The sequence below is a fragment of the Rhinoraja longicauda genome, chromosome 6 (assembly GCF_053455715.1).
Source record: "Rhinoraja longicauda isolate Sanriku21f chromosome 6, sRhiLon1.1, whole genome shotgun sequence".
Taxonomy (NCBI): domain Eukaryota; kingdom Metazoa; phylum Chordata; class Chondrichthyes; order Rajiformes; family Arhynchobatidae; genus Rhinoraja; species Rhinoraja longicauda.
In genome coordinates, this window is record NC_135958.1 from 30,800,498 (window position 1) to 30,816,778 (window position 16,281).

The following is a 16,281-nucleotide window of genomic DNA, read 5'->3' on the forward strand; positions in this document are numbered from 1 at the left end:
GAAAGTGTTAACATTTTGAGTAACTTCAATTAATTGGGAAATATGCTTTGATTTTGCGAAATATAAACCAATAAATAATTGTATTTTCTGATTAAATCTTGGACTCGGCTCAGCGACTATTGATATTGTGTTCGATTTGGCAAAGGTTTAAATTGTAATGTATGAAGGGTTCAGCAAGTTTATAAATTAAGTCTGTTGGTAATTATGAGTGAGTGACCCAGAGAGGCCAACGACAGATTAAGTTGTCAGAGTGCAATCAAGCCATCGGACCTGTCGATGAGATAACTCACTCAATGGCAGTGCTTTCACTTCAGCCCTGCAAACACTTGTCAAAAGTTACCCTGGTCATGTCTTGGATATGCCTGAATTTAGGTGTCTGAATTTTCTGCCTCATTTAACTAACAAACCAGACTTTTGAAATTGTTTGCAACTGGAAGCCAATTTCAGATTGCCACTGGAGACTTTAGACTTCAGAGCTGCCACGTGGAAACAGGCCATTCGGCCCACCGAGTCCGCTCCAACCAGTGATCACTAGCTGGCACTATCCTACGCACTACAATTAACCTAATTGGCTGTGGAATGTGGGAGGAAATTGTGGGGTTGTACGCCTGTGGATTGTGGGAGGAAACTGGAGTATCCGAAGAAAACCCACGCAGTCACAGGGAGAACGTACATACACTGTACTGACAGCACCTGTGGTCAGGATTAAACCCGGGTCCATGGTGCTGTAAGGCAGCAACTCTCTCGCAGTGCCACTGTGCTGTCAAACAACTGGAAATAAAACAAATGACAAAAATAAATAAATAAAATGAGTAGAATCGGGAAAACAGTGCAACCATGATCTCATGCACATGATATTGTGGTTTTGGATAGACTGGCTATTTTCGTGACCCCAACACAGGAATTAGGTAAACATTTGTTTCTATTATAAGATGGATATGATACGGGTGGCACAGTTGGCAGAGCGGCTGCCTCACAGAGACAGAGAACCAGGTTTGATCCTAACCTCAAGTTTTGTCTGTTGGAGTTTGCACATTTTCCTTATGACATTCTCGCTGTGACAGCATGGGTTTCCTCCGGGTGCTCCGGTTTCCTCCCACACCCTACAAACGTGCAGGTTTGTTGGCTAATTAGCCTCTGTAACATGTAAACGGGTGATCAGTGGTCAGCATGGGCTTAGTAGATCAAAGCCCCCTGTTTCCATGCTATACCTTTCAATTACTCAATCAATCAATCAGTCAATCAGTCAATCAGTCAATCAGTCAATCAGTCAATCAATCAATCAATCAATCAATCAATCAATCAACCAACCAACCAACCGGCCGGTCAATCAGTCAGTCAGTCAGTCAGTCAGTCAGTCAGTCAGTCAGTCAGTCAGTCAGTCAGTCAGTCAGTCAGTCAGTCAGTCAGTCAGTCAGTCAGTCAGTCAATCAATCAATCAATCAATCAATCAATCAATCAATCAACCAACCAACCGGTCGGTCGGTCGGTCGGTCGGTCGGTCGGTCGGTCGGTCGGTCGGTCGGTCGGTCGGTCGGTCGGTCGGTCGGTCGGTCGGTCGGTCGGTCGGTCGGTCGGTCGGTCGGTCGGTCGGTCGGTCGGTCGGTTATCCTGCAACTTTCTCATTGTATTGAGATTGCATTGTACTATCAACAAAATGGAGGAAGAAGTGTTTTTGGGAGAAAACAGAATTGGTTCATGACATTACATTTGTAGAAAAATTGAGGCACAGATTCTAGTTCTTAGTAGATAACTTCCTTCCATCTCATTCTTTTCCAAAAGGACTGACAATTATTTTCCCTTAATGTCCATCCAATTTCCTTTTGAAAGCCCCGATTGATTTTGTTCCCACCACCTGTACAGGTAGAGCGTTTTATTTCCCCTTATTCACCCAGGTAAAGTATATTCATTCTACAAAAGGAGAAGCTATCCGAGGCCGAGTTAAAAATGCACAGAATAATCCAATTAACGCTGATACTAAGGCCAATGGTCTATAAATTTTCGTTTGATATTACAGTACAGCATAGAAACAAGCCCCTCGGCTCACCATTTCTGCACTGACCATGATACCAATCTAAGTTAATCTAATCTCCCTACACATGGTCTCTATCCATCTATTCCTTCCCAATTCAAGTGCCAATTCAGATCACTTTAACATTACTACCCTACCTGGTTTCACCAGCTCCATTGACAGAGTAATCCAAACATTTTCAGTGTACATATATTTTTGAATTCTTGCCTTGCCTTTTAAACTCCCCACCCCCCACCCCTCACCTTAAAATTATGCCCTCCAATAGTTAACCTTTCTCCCCTGGTTCTCCATCGCCCGGTTCGGCCGCGAGACGTCTCAGCGCCCGGTGCGACTCGGCCGCGGGGACTTCCATCCCCTTGCGGGGACTGTGCGGGTCGGTCGGGGACGAGCTGTCTGTCCGTGGGCGTGGGGAAGAGAGTGGAAGTTTTGTTGCCTCCATCACAGTGAGGGGGTGTTTGGAGTCACTGTGATGGACGTTTGTGTTGGGGTCATGTGTCTTGTGTTTTTTTTTGTGTGTGACTGCTATGTAGTTTCGTTCGATACCTTGGTACCGAATGACAAATAAAGCTCTGTTGAAAGCTAGAGACCACTTACCCTTATCTATGCCTCTCATAATTGTACGTGATCATAACTGGGGAAAGAGTGCTTGCAGCCTGGTTCACTTATACAGCTTATGTTTTAGAGAATTTATTCACAAAATGCTGGAGTAACTCAGCAGGTCAGGCAGCATCTCAGGAGAGAAGGAATGGGTGACGTTTCGGGTTGAGACCCTTCTTCAGACTGATGTCAGGGGGGTGGGACAAAGGAAGGATATAGGTGGAGACAGAAGATAGAGGGAGATCTGAGAAGGAGGAGGGTAAGAGAGGGACAGAGGAACTATCTAAAGTTGGAGAAGTCGATGTTCATACCACTGGGCTGCAAGCTGCCTAGGCAAAATATGAAATAATCAACCTCATCTATTGCATCCACTGCTCTAGATGTCAACTTATTTGCATCAACGAAACCAAGCGCAGGCTTGGCGATCGCTTCGCTCAACACCTGCGCTCGGTCCTCGTTGGCCAAACTGATCTCCCGGTGGCCGAGCACTTCAACTCCCCTCCCATTCCCAGTCTGACCTTTCTGTCATGGGCCTCCTCCAGTGCCATAGTGAGGCCCACCGGAAATTGGAGGAACAGCACCTCATATTTCGCCTGGGCAGTGGTATGAACATCGACTTCTCCAACTTTAGATAGTTCCTCTGTCCCTCTCTTCCCCTCCTCCTTCCCAGATCTCCCTCTATCTTCCTGTCTCCACCTATATCCTTCCTTTGTCCCGTCCCCCTGACATCAGTCTGAAGAAGGGTCTCGACCCGAAACATCACCCATTCCTTCTCTCCTGAGATGCTGCCTGACCTGCTGAGTTACTCCAGCATTTTGTGAATAAATACCTTCGATTTACCAGCATCTGCAGTTATTTTCTTATGTTTTGGAGAATGCTCCACTGTTTTTCCACTGAGGCAGTGTTTTTCAGATAAGAACTTAAACAATTTCCCTATTTGGACTCAGATGGATGCGAAAGAAGTTCTAATGGCACAATTCTAAAGGGAACTAAATTTACCTGAGCAACATCTCACTGTATCTAGTATCTGTGTCTAACGTGTTGTAAATGGATTAGATGCCATTTTTTCTACAATAGTGATGATACTATTAGGTCTGTGGCATGATGTAGTGTCCCAAAGTTGTGAAAGGTACCATGTCGTTATTACTTGACATTAGAGAAATCAACGTTCATGCCGCTGGGTTGTAAGCTGCCCAAGCAAAATATGAGGGGCTGTTCCTCCAATTTGCCTCATATTAACAGCAGAGGAGGTCCAGGACAGAAAGGTCAGTATGGAAATGGGAAGGAAAGTTAAAATGTTTGGCAAGCGGGAGATCGCGGTTGAGACTCGGTATCCAGAAGTGGCCATAGGTGAAACCAAATAAGAATGAGTTGGCAATGGTGAATGAGTGCACAACAAACAGAAATGTGGAGACAATTAGTGAATGGAAATGATAAAATATAAGGTTCTCATAGTTTGCTATCGATTGACTTTAATAATTAATAATTTACTTTTTAATCCAAATTTGCAAAAGCATTTCCACCATGACAAACATGTATGGTGAAATACTGAAGGAACATATATGGCCAGAGGTAATAAGAACTGGGATAATCCACAATGTAGAGTCAAAGTTATAGTCATAGAGTCATAAAGTTATACATGGCCCAACTTGCAACATGTCCCATCTACACTGGTCCCACCTGCCATATCCCTCTAAACTTGTCCTATCCATGTACCTGTATAAATGTTTCTTAAAAGCTGTGATAGTCCCTGCCTCAACTACCTCCTCCGGAAGCTCGTTCCATATACCCACCACCCTTTGTGTGAAAAAGTTACTCCTCAGGTTCCTATTAAATGTTTCTCCCCTCACCTTAAATCTATGTCCTCCCGTTTTCAAATCCCCCACTCAGGGCAAGAGACACTGTGTGTTAAAACCTAGCCAGTGTTTGCCTGTATGAGTTGGAATACTATTAGGGTGACGCATGGTGGATCATGTGGTATTTCGTTGTGCGTGTGTTTTTAAAAAATATATATAAAATACGGTTTAAATTTGCTCTGACATCCAGGCAATGTCTGGTTGTGTAGTTCCATTATCTGAGATCTGAGCACTTCAGGCATCTCTGTGGGTTCGCAGTTGAAGCTGAGGGTTCTGAAGGGCATAACTTGGAATGATGCCAGTGAAAATATTCTTCAGGCAGAGGACATGCATTTGCAAGATCTTTGGCAAGTTTCATCAGAAGCCGTTGATGAATTACCCTCATCCTGACCTCTGTTAATTGTGAACTTCAAATCAGAACATTAAGAATGCCAGAAAGAATTTCAGAAATTATTAGCTATGGGAACCTCAGGAAATCTTTATCCTTATTCTTCCCTCTGGCAGAGAACATGTAACTAGTGGGAAGAGGCTTCAGTGAATTTCCTGAGCTTCATGCCAGGATCGGCTGAGTTGCAGTCTTGTGGGTAAGGAGGAATGTTGGGAGTATCCAGATATCCATCAACTTTCAATGTAACCCCCCTCAAGCCTTGCATCACATGGTGGGGACTGCAGTACACCATCTTTAGTTTAGTTTAGTTTCAGATACAGCGCGGAAATGGGCCCTTCAGCGCCCCAAGTCTGCGCCGACCAGTGATCACGCCGCACACTAACACTATCCTACACACTAGTGACAATTTGCATTTACACCCCATACCCCCGACAGCTGGCCTGGTTTGCCTGCCGTGGAACCAGAAACCCACGTGGAGTGGGGGCCGCTGGTGTGACGGTAGTCATAGGTGGGGTGATTTTGATGGTTTGCAGCACGGTAGGTTTGAGGAGTACAGAGCCATAGGGCTAAATGAGATTTTCCATTTGATTGTTGTGAATGTGATTCTTTCCAACCTGTCCAATATACTGACCTTCGAGGGTACAATCCACTATTTGACGGACAAATGATTATGTTTTAGCACTGAAACTCTTTACTTTTTATTATTTCTGTGCAAAGATTCAAGCATTTGGACATTGATACTGCAGATGGTGTAATCTGGATCAAAAAACTAACTGGGGTGGCACGGTGGCACTGCGGTAGAGTTGCTGTCTTACAGCGTCAGTAGACCCGGGTCCGATCCTGACTACGGGTGCTGACTACGGTTTGTACGTTCTCCCTGTGACCGTGGTTTTTCTCCAAGATCTCTGGTTTCCCCCCACATTCCAAAGACGTACAGGTTTGTAGGTTAATTGGCTTGGGTATAAATGCAGATTGTCCCTAGTGTGTGTCGAATAGTGTTAATGTGTGGGGATCACTGGTCGGTGAGGACTTGGTGGGCTGAAGGGCCTGTTTCTGTGCTGTATCTCTAAACTAAATTAATCTAAACTAAACTGCCTGAGGAATTTGGCTGGTCAGACAGTATCTGTGGAGGCAACTGGATAGTTGGCGTTTCAGGTTGACACTCAGCTTCAGACCTGATGCAGAAACGTTGACTATCTCTTTACCTTTTCAGATGCCTCCTGATCATCGTGTTCCTCCAGCAGTTTGTTTTTCAGTATCAATATATCCTTAATGCATTCAGCGCAAGTCAGCAGCGCCCCCATCGGGAATTCACTGGAGCTACAAGTGATAGTAAAGGCAAAATAAAGAATAGCCACAATTTGCTGTACTTTCCATTTATAATCAACTATTTCACCGAGTTTATGATGGATTTATTTTTATGGATCTATTCTGACTACAAATGTAAATTGGAGGCTGTACTATCAAGGAACTGAAGATGCTGGTTTACACCAAAAATAGACACAATATGCTGGAGTAACTCAGTGGGTCAGGAGTCTAAGCCGAAATGTCACCTATCCATTTTCTCCAGAGATGCTGCCTGACCCGTTGAATTATTCCAGCATTTTGTGTCTAAATTGGAGGCTGGTTTGTTTATACTTGTGTTCTAATTACCAATTTGAATTCAATTCAGAACTATAAAGCATATGTTATATCTATTAATAAATTATATATTAATTTGCCAGTTGTGGATATCAAAGGCAAGGCAGGGATCTATTGTTCAACCCTAGTTGTCATTGAGAGGGTATCGAGGTTGATGTTGGGCTGAAGTAAAGATGGCAGACGGCATTAGAGAACCAGTAGATGTTTAACAGAACATGTAACAGTTGCAGATTTTAAAATATATATCAATTGAAATTCAGATTCTTGAACTATTGTAGTCGGATTCGAATTTATTCTTTAGAATATAGTTTCATTCCCTGAAGTGCTTGGGAAATAGGTTAATGTATACACCACTATATAGCTGTTCATCATTCGATTGTTCAATGTGGAATGAGATCATTTGGTCTATTGTGTCTATGATGACTGAGTTAAAGAACTATCAAGCATCCTATTTTCCTCAACTTTTCTTCCAAACGTACTGCCAGAACTGCCTTCTTGTATTTAACTTACTACAAAACTATCTCAACTTCCTTTTGGGTCTTGTTTAAAATTTGCGCTTGGATGTGGATCATTCCATCTAGCTCAAATTTCCGGCCTGTCCTGATGCAGTGACAATGATGAATTGTTGCAAACATTTGAATAGGTGGGATAGACCTGGAGTAGACATAAAACTCCTTGAGCCTGTTTCAATGGTATCTCACTCGTCCATTTTACCACTTGATCCCCAAATCCTCTCTTAAGAGCCCAATCGTCACATAGTCTTTTCCCCAAAATAAATACAGTGGCTGGGTCTCCACATAAACTTCCAAAGTTTCATAACTCCCCGAGTAAAGACATTTCTTCTCATTTCAGTGTTCAGTGTCCAAGCCTTTATCTTAGATTTTAGTTTAAGGTTTAGAGATACAGGGTGGAAAAGGGCCATTCAGCCCACCGAGTCCACGCCAAAACAGAGATCACCTGTACACTAGTTCTATCCTACACACGAGGGACAATTTACAGAGGCCTACTAACCTACACACCAGCATGTCTTTGAAACGTCGGAGGAAACCGGGGCACCCGGAGAAAATCCACACCATCACAAGGAAAATGTGCAAACTCCATACAGACAGCACCTAAGGTCTGGATCAAACCTGGGTATCTGGTGTTGTAAGGCAGCAACTCTACTGCTACCAACTGTGCCGCCCATCTTGAGGATGTGCCACCTGGTTCTAGATTATTCAGCGAGAGTGGGTGTTAAGCTTGTCTTCGTGCGTTTTGAGAGATTCCCCACTTGATAATAGCTGGGCCTCTGGATTCACAATTATTTCTGTTGGGAATTTTACACATCCCAGGTGCCCAGTTATTTATTTTGCTGTAAGCAACTCTCATTTCATACTAGAGGTTTCAGACCAGGAGAACCTTGGTCTTTGGTTGCTGAGGGGTGCAGTAGACAGCAGTTCAGAAAATGGGAATCACATATTTTTCACCACTTTACTTTCTAACATCTGTGGCAGCTTTGGTGTCCTGACTCGAAACGTCAGTCTGAAGAAGGGTCCCGATCCAAAACATGTCTGAAGAAGGGTCATGACCCGAACGTCAGCCTGAGAAAGGGTCCTGACCCGAAACATCAACAATCCATGTTCTCCAGAGATGTTACCTGACCCGCTGAGTTACTCCAGCAATTTGTGTCTTTTTTTGGTCAAGTTGCATCTGCAGTTCCTTGTCTCCAAGGATCAAATGTAAATTGAGATTTAAACTCCACCAGTGTGATTTATAGACAATAGACAATAGACAATAGGTGCAGGAGTAGGCCATTCAGCCCTTCGAGCCAGCACCGCCATTCAATGCGATCATGGCTGATCACTCTCAATCAGTACCCCGTTCCTGCCTTCTCCCCATACCCCCTCACTCCGCTATCCTTAAGAGCTCTATCCAGCTCTCTCTTGAAAGCATCCAACGAACTGGCCTCCACTGCCTTCTGAGGCAGAGAATTCCACACCTTCACCACCCTCTGACTGAAAAAGTTCTTCCTCATCTCCGTTCTAAATGGCCTACCCCTTATTCTCAAACTGTGGCCCCTTGTTCTGGACTCCCCCAACATTGGGAACATGTTATCTGCCTCTAATGTGTCCAATCCCCTAATTATCTTATATGTTTCAATAAGATCCCCCCTCATCCTTCTAAATTCCAGTGTATACAAGCCCAATCGCTCCAGCCTTTCAACATACGACAGTCCCGCCATTCCGGGAATTAACCTAGTGAACCTACGCTGCACGCCCTCCATAGCAAGAACATCCTTCCTCAAATTTGGAGACCAAAACTGCACACAGTACTCCAGGTGCGGTCTCACCAGGGCCCGGTACAACTGTAGAAGGACCTCTTTGCTCCTATACTCAACTCCTCTTGTTACGAAGGCCAACATTCCATTGGCTTTCTTCACTGCCTGCTGAACCTGCATGCTTCCTTTCATTGACTGATGCACTAGGACACCCAGATCTCGTTGAACTCCCCCTCCTCCTAACTTGACACCATTCAGATAATAATCTGCCTTTCTATTCTTACTTCCAAAGTGAATAACCTCACACTTATCTACATTAAACTGCATCTGCCATGTATCCGCCCACTCACACAACCTGTCCAAGTCACCCTGCAGCCTTATTGCATCTTCCTCACAATTCACACTACCCCCCAACTTAGTATCATCTGCAAATTTGCTAATGGTACTTTTAATCCCTTCGTCTAAGTCATTAACCTAATTATATCTGTCTCAGATAAATATTTTGGTTTTCACACTTCACATAATACTGGATCAATTGTCGGTAATGTCAAATCAAAAGGTTATTTTAAAAATACATAGAAATTTGAATTATAGCGATATTTTCAGGCCTCGTTTCCCAGCGCACCTGCTTTTTCTGAAAACCTTCCCTTATGTTCAGTATCCCACATGGAGATTGATTAATAATAATTACATTTTCTATTCTTCGTTTGACTCTCCCACACAGTCCAGGGTAATGTAACAGTGAATCTCTCAACAGCATGGACCTTTATTGTAACTGCCAACCTCTGCCATTAGATGGGGCTGCAGATCCTCCCGACAGCAGAATATTTATGCAGACACAAGAGACTGCAGATGCTGAGATCTGGAGCAGAAACCAAACTGCTGGAGTGTTTCATTGCACTTCTTCCAAATGGATGTTTCACATACAGTGTTCACAAGGTAGTCTGCACCACAGCGGCAAAACTAGATGTGGATGTTGGGAGTAACTAATTTGATGAACACCTCTTTCAGTTGGTGTAGGAAGCAACTGCAGATGCTGGATTATATCAAAGACAGACATAGAATGCTTGAGTAACTCAGCGGGACAGGCAGCATCTCTGGAGAGAAGGAATGGGTGACGTTTTGAGTCTAGACCCAAAGCGTCACCCATTCCTTCTCTCCAGAGATGCTGCCTGTCCCGCTGTGTTACTCCAGCATTTTGTGTCTAACCTCTTTCAGTCTGTTGGACAGCTTAGCTTCTAGTTGCCTGCTATTCTAGTTCTTTTATTCGATAACACATCAAGGAAGAGGAAAGTTAAGCGAATCAAGCTGCAATTGAAAATTGAAAGATTATTTCAGGAGCAAAGGCAACATCTTTATGGGGTATAGGGTATTCGCTGCAATCATCAATACATCTATTTGTGCACTAAGACAAGAAAGTCAAAGTTCTTCAGCAACTCGATAGCAGTGGGTGGCACAGTGGCACAACGGTAGAGTTGCTGCCTCAGAGTGCCAGACACCCAGGTTCAATCCCGACTACAGGTACTGTCTGTATGGAGTTTGTATGTTCTCCCTGTGATCGTGTGTGTTTTCTCTGGGTGCTCTGGTTTACTCCCACGCTCCAAAGACGTACAGGTTTATAGGAGATGCTGCCTGACCCGCTGAGTTACTCCAACCTTTTGTGTCTATCTCAGGTTCGTAGGTTAATTGGCTTCGGTAGAAGGTGTGAGTCGTCCCTAGTGTGTAGGATAGTGCTAGTGTACGGGGTGATCGCTGGTTGACGCAGACTCGGAGAGCTGAAGGGCCTGTTTCCGCACTGTATCTCTAAAGTCTAAAGCCTAAAGCAAGCTCCCAAGAAACGATTCTCAGGAAGTTTAACACAAGACAGCAATAGGTCAGGTATTATGAAGACAGGATAACCCAAATGTGGACACACCACCTCATATTTTGCTTGGGTATTCGACAATCAAATATGAGCATTGATAGACACAAAAAGCTGGAGTACACAGTGTGAAGATCCTATACAGTATGAACATTGAATTCTCCAATTTTAGGTAACAACCCTCTACCCCATCCCTTTTTCTCTTCATCTCTTCCCTATGCCTAACCTACATATGTACCCATTTCTCTTACAATCCCACCCCCCTTTTCCCCTGCCCCCATCCCCTTCCACCTATTTCCCTTTCTACGGCTTCATATTTCACTCCTCCTCTCCTTACCAGACAGCTTGTCCTCTTTCCACCTTTGCCCTTTATTTTCCCATCTGTCACCCCCCCACCGACCAGTGTTCAACTATCACGCCAGGATTTCTCCCGCCCGCACATATTTTCCACCTGTCTCCTTCCACCCTCCCCCCCCCCCCCGAGTACAATTAGCCTGAAAAAGCATCCTAACCCGAAATGTCACCTATCCATATCTACCAGAGATGTTGCCTGACCCGCTAAGTCAGTTTTGCTTTGTGCTTTTTTCCAGAGTAAGTCAGACTTGTACAAGCTCTATCAAATCCCTTTATATTTCCAAACTGATCAATTATCTGAAACCTTAGAAACAGAAGTAAACGCAAGTCATTTTATGTAGTCCATCCTCACTCAGTCTGTTAATCCTTGGCATCATTCATGCACGTTTGTGCAACAGTGAATTTCTATGTTGCCGGTGTCCAAAACTGATCACGGTGCTCTAGATAGACTCCGACCATTGCACAACTAATGGTAGATTGCACATGTTTGTACTCCAGCCACCCTCGGAAAAAAAATGAGGGGTGACAATTCATTTTTAGTCTCTGGCACTGAACTCCTATGTGGAGTTAATGCTGTGCTCACTCCTGAATCCATCACGAAGGGTTAGTCCACCCACACACATTGCTCGTATACATTTAGCGCTAGGATTAATTTCTTCCCCCTACCATTCATTACCTTTTTTTGTTACTGTATGTGCTGTTTGTTACTGTTTGTTGAATGATACAGCGTACATGGACATCCAAATCCCTCTACACCTCCATTGCCCCGATATTTCACCATTCATAAGATGATTTGCTATTCATAGAGGTAATGATGAGAATGTACTTCTTCAGTCGCTGCCAAACACTCTCAAACAATCCATGGATGCTGCAGCAGTTTTATTTGATACAATAATATGAGCATGAGAATAATAATCTTTTACTATGAAAAATAAAACATTTCAGGTTCATTTCAGTTTTGATATGATCTTAGTAAGAATAAGTGTGGATAAATTATACGAGTAATAAGCAAAAACCATAAGTTATAATAATGAATAGTACAATAATCCTTTGCAATTAACTATGGCATAGAAGGGATAAATAATGATGAGACCTTTTAATTTGAATGCGGCCATGCCCAGCATTGGTTATGCATCCCTATCTGCCCTGTAGATGGCGATCGTAAGCTATCTTTTCGAAGTTGTACCGTAATAAGTGGTGAAGGTACCTCCCACACTCCTTACCCCCTAAGATCTGAGGGGTAGACTGTTGGGAGATTATTACCCAGTGGTAGTATTTTTGCAAGATTTGTGGGTGGGAACTGCAAGTGATTTGTGGGGGGAACTTCATGTGACGTTGTTCTGAGCAACCTTGTCGAATAAAAAGTAGTATATTTGTACGTGGTGCACACTGCGGTCGTGATGGGTAATGGAGGGAATTAATAGTTAGTCCCGTGGATGCCGGACCAAGCCATGGGCAGCTTTGACCTGAATGGTTTTAAATTTCCTTAATGTTGTTGTTACTGCAGCACCCAGATATGATACGATAGAACTTTATTTATCCGAGGAGGGAAATTGATCTGCCAATAGTCATAAAACACAAAATACATGAAAGATGGTTTGCAAGTTACTGTTGAATGCTTGACTTGTGCTTTGTAGATGCTAAAATGGCTATGGGAAGTCAGGAGTTGAAATATATACAGTATATTATATATGTATATGTTTAGCCTCTTAAAACTACCAATTCCTAATGGTATTAGTAATAGTCAATCCTAAATATTACCATTAATAATATTCGGTAATATGGTGTTATTACCAATATATTACCAGCATATTGGTGCTAGCAATGCATACAGCAGCATTGTGTGTTTAAGATGCCTATTTAAAAATTGTCATGAGATATGACATAATATTCCAAAACATAGACACAAGGTGTTGGAGTAACTCGGTGGCTCATGCAGCATCTCTGCCTGACCCACTGAGTTACTCCAGCACCTTGTGTCTTTCTTTGGTATAAACCAGGAGTGGCCAAACTTGCTTAATGTAAGAGCCACATACGATAAAGTTCAGATGTTTGAGAGCCGCAAGACATGAACAAAAGAGCCGCAAGACATGAACTTAAATATTTTTACTAACCATGAACATTAAACTTACGTTTTATTCCAATGGGGTCTCAATTCATACCCAGTAAATAATTATAAAGCTTGAAATTTTTTCTTATTAACCTTTTATATTAACTGTGATGAAAAAAGGAGCACAGCCAACATATTTCCACGAGCCGCATATTAAAGGTCAAAGAGCTGCATGTAGCTCGCGAGCCGTGGTTTGGCTACCCCTGGTATAAACCAACATCTGAAGTTGCATGTTTCTTCAAATATTCCCAAAAGAACTCTGGCTTAACGTATTGTTCTGTAATCTGTAATAATCACCATAAATCCTAATTAAGTCCTCATTCAGGACTATATGATGATTGGGCCAATGACATTACCCTAAGAAAGACTTGCACTAATGCCTTGGCGGTGAATTTTTACTTTTATTATTCACCTTTCAGGATTCAGGCGTCACAAATCTCACTGGTTGTATCTTGGGCAAGGAAGACGGTCGCTGTTGCTGTAATTCAATCACCCCAGCCCCAGGACAATACCGCAAGAATTCCTCAGGGCAATGTGCTGGGCACAGCCAATAGTTGTATCAGTGGTCGTCCTTCCATCACAGAATCAGAAGTGGGGATGTTCACCGATGACAATACAACATTCAACTCCATTTGCGATTCTTCAGCAAATGAAATAGTCCACATCTGCATGTTACAACTCCAAGATAACATTTGGAGATGATCTGATAATTGGCAAGTGACATTTATGCCGTAAGAGTGCCAGAAATACTCCATCTCCTGCAAGAAAGTTAAACAGTCAATCCTTGGTAGTAAATGGCATGACCATTATTGAGTCCCTGCCATTAATATCCTGGGAGTCACTATTAGTCAAAAACTCAATAAGATAAATACAAAAGCAGGTATTAGCTGGGTATGCTGCAGTGACTGACTCTCTCCTGGCACCATCTACAAAGCACAAGTTAGGAGCAGCTCCAGCAACAGTCTTGACACCATCCAAGACTAAGCAGACACTTGACTGGGACTTGATCCTCACCATTCATTTCCACCACACTGCTGCGTGTACCATTACACATTGCACCATGCTTACTCACTAGGGTACTCTGATAGCATCAAGCTGTAACATCTACTATCAATAGTTCAATGGTTCTTCATTGTCACCTATGCACAACACAGTGAAATTCTTTTGCACAACCACATGTGCACAGGCACTATATTTAGCGCCGTTTACGAAAAAAAATAACCAGTTCAATGTCCGCTCTATATGTTGGAACAACTGGAGCGTCCACGACCCAGGTAAACCCCAGGCTGCTGCAGGCAAGAACAAGAGAGTGGAAAGACCACTATCTGTAGGTTCTTCTCTCAGTCACTCATCAACCGATGTGGGTATCTCCTTAAATACAGCACTCAGTAGTGAAACTAAAGGTCGCCAAACGTCCAAGTTATTTTCTGTTTTTTTAATGTAATATTCCCATTGTTTCATATCCTGTATTTTAAGTAATATAGATCATGGTGTATAGCCAAAACAAAATAATGAGATGAAGCAAAAATAAATAAACCTGCTGTGACAAAGAAAAATATCAGTTGTGTTTTCTTGCCGTTTATTGTAACATTTTTCAAACAGGATTTCATCAGGATTCGGGCTAATTTATACTAGAAAGATTACATTAATTTTTGCAATTAAATAACTCAATATAAGACAAATTCCGAGTATGCATATGATTTTATCATTTATCACCCGATGAGATGGTTTTCTGATGCCCCAAGTCGTGTCCCTTTCATTAGGTGTGAAATATGTGAGTTAAAAGCTGAGTAACCATTTTTTATATTTCTTGGGGGGAGTTAAATTGTATATGATTTTTGTTTAAGCTTTCCATTGAAATATTTAAGAATGAATAGAAAAAATCATAAACTAAATATCCAATTTGCTCACCGATGTCTCATTTTGGAGTCCCCCCCGTTGTCTAACATGGTTAACGCTATAGTGTCTGTATTTGCACTGTCCGCGATTTAAAGAAAAAGAAAACAACGAGGCTGTAATGATCCTGATGTGAACTTCGTGCCTTGTGGTTGGTTACCTGCCGATATTTTTTTCTGCAGGCTGGAAAATCAGTGCAAGAGATAGTGTCCCCGTGCTTACGCCATGGTCTGAAGTCACTCTTTTTGGCTTGGAATCATTGGTAAGTCAAAACCTTTTTGCACTTTTTCGTTCTTTTATCGTAAATGTCGCTGCTCGTTTACTATGGTGTTTAATTGTTCCATTTTTTTTTAATTCCGTGAAACTTCCATTGCTTGTTGCTATGTGGTTGTTTGCAGTGTAGCGAAGGGAATCGACAATGACCGGGTCTCAGATAATGCCCTGTCTCGTCGAAAGCATGCTCCTGTCTACACAAATGCTCCTCAAATTTCTAGTATATAGATAATAATATGTATCCCTCAGGCATGTCGATATCGGCAGGTTAGTTATAGAGTGCACACAATTCCCCTTGTTCTATATTTTCCTGTTTCCATTTACTTGCGGAGAGTGGGTGCCAGCTTTTTAGTTCTCATCAACTTTCTCCACAGTTCCCTTCATTCCATTAAGAATCACAGTATTACCTGTGAACAGAAAAAAAGACTATTTAATGAAACAAGAGAGTATTCCCAAACTTATCAATGTGCTGTAACTGTACATTGGAAATACAATCATTAAAAATATATATTTTATTACAAGGTGTCAAGATGAATTTTTTAATAAAGCTTGAAATTCCTCAGGATTACCCCTATTTAAAGTATTTGCATTGTTATAAACGTAACTTACAGTGACAATATAATATGAACATACGGAGGGTTTCATGTAAGCATTAACAAAAGCGAAATGATGGAACTCCAAGAAGAAATATTAGGGCAGATGACAAAAGTTTGGTTATGGGGAGGTTTTAAGCCACATTTTAAAGGAATGGGAGGTAAGGGGATTGTGAGATTTTGGAGGGAAATTCCAGAGTTGAAGGCTTGTATCAGGTAAAATAAAAATGATAAATATTCAGCAGATCTGTGTGAAGAGAAACAGGAGTTAATGTCTCAACTCAGTGGAAGGTTAACAACCGGAGGCAATAATTAACATAAAACATTTCAGCACAGGAATGGTCCTTTCACCTCACAATGTTTGTGTCGAACATGATGCCCAGTTAAAGTGATCTCATCTGCCTATACATGATCCATATCCCT

General features: G+C 42.4%; 1 protein-coding gene across 1 annotated transcript in view; it reads right to left on the reverse strand.

Moving 5' to 3' along the window:
• Window positions 1-14,665: 14,665 nt before the first annotated feature.
• LOC144594854 (rifampicin phosphotransferase-like) overlaps window positions 14,666-16,281 on the reverse strand; it is a 120,521-nt gene continuing 118,905 nt past the window's right edge. Inside the window, exon 36 of the mRNA XM_078401767.1 lies at window positions 14,666-15,672. Within this exon, the coding sequence (XP_078257893.1) occupies window positions 15,614-15,672 (59 nt within the window). The 3' untranslated portion in view covers window positions 14,666-15,613. The remainder of the gene's footprint in view (window positions 15,673-16,281) is intronic.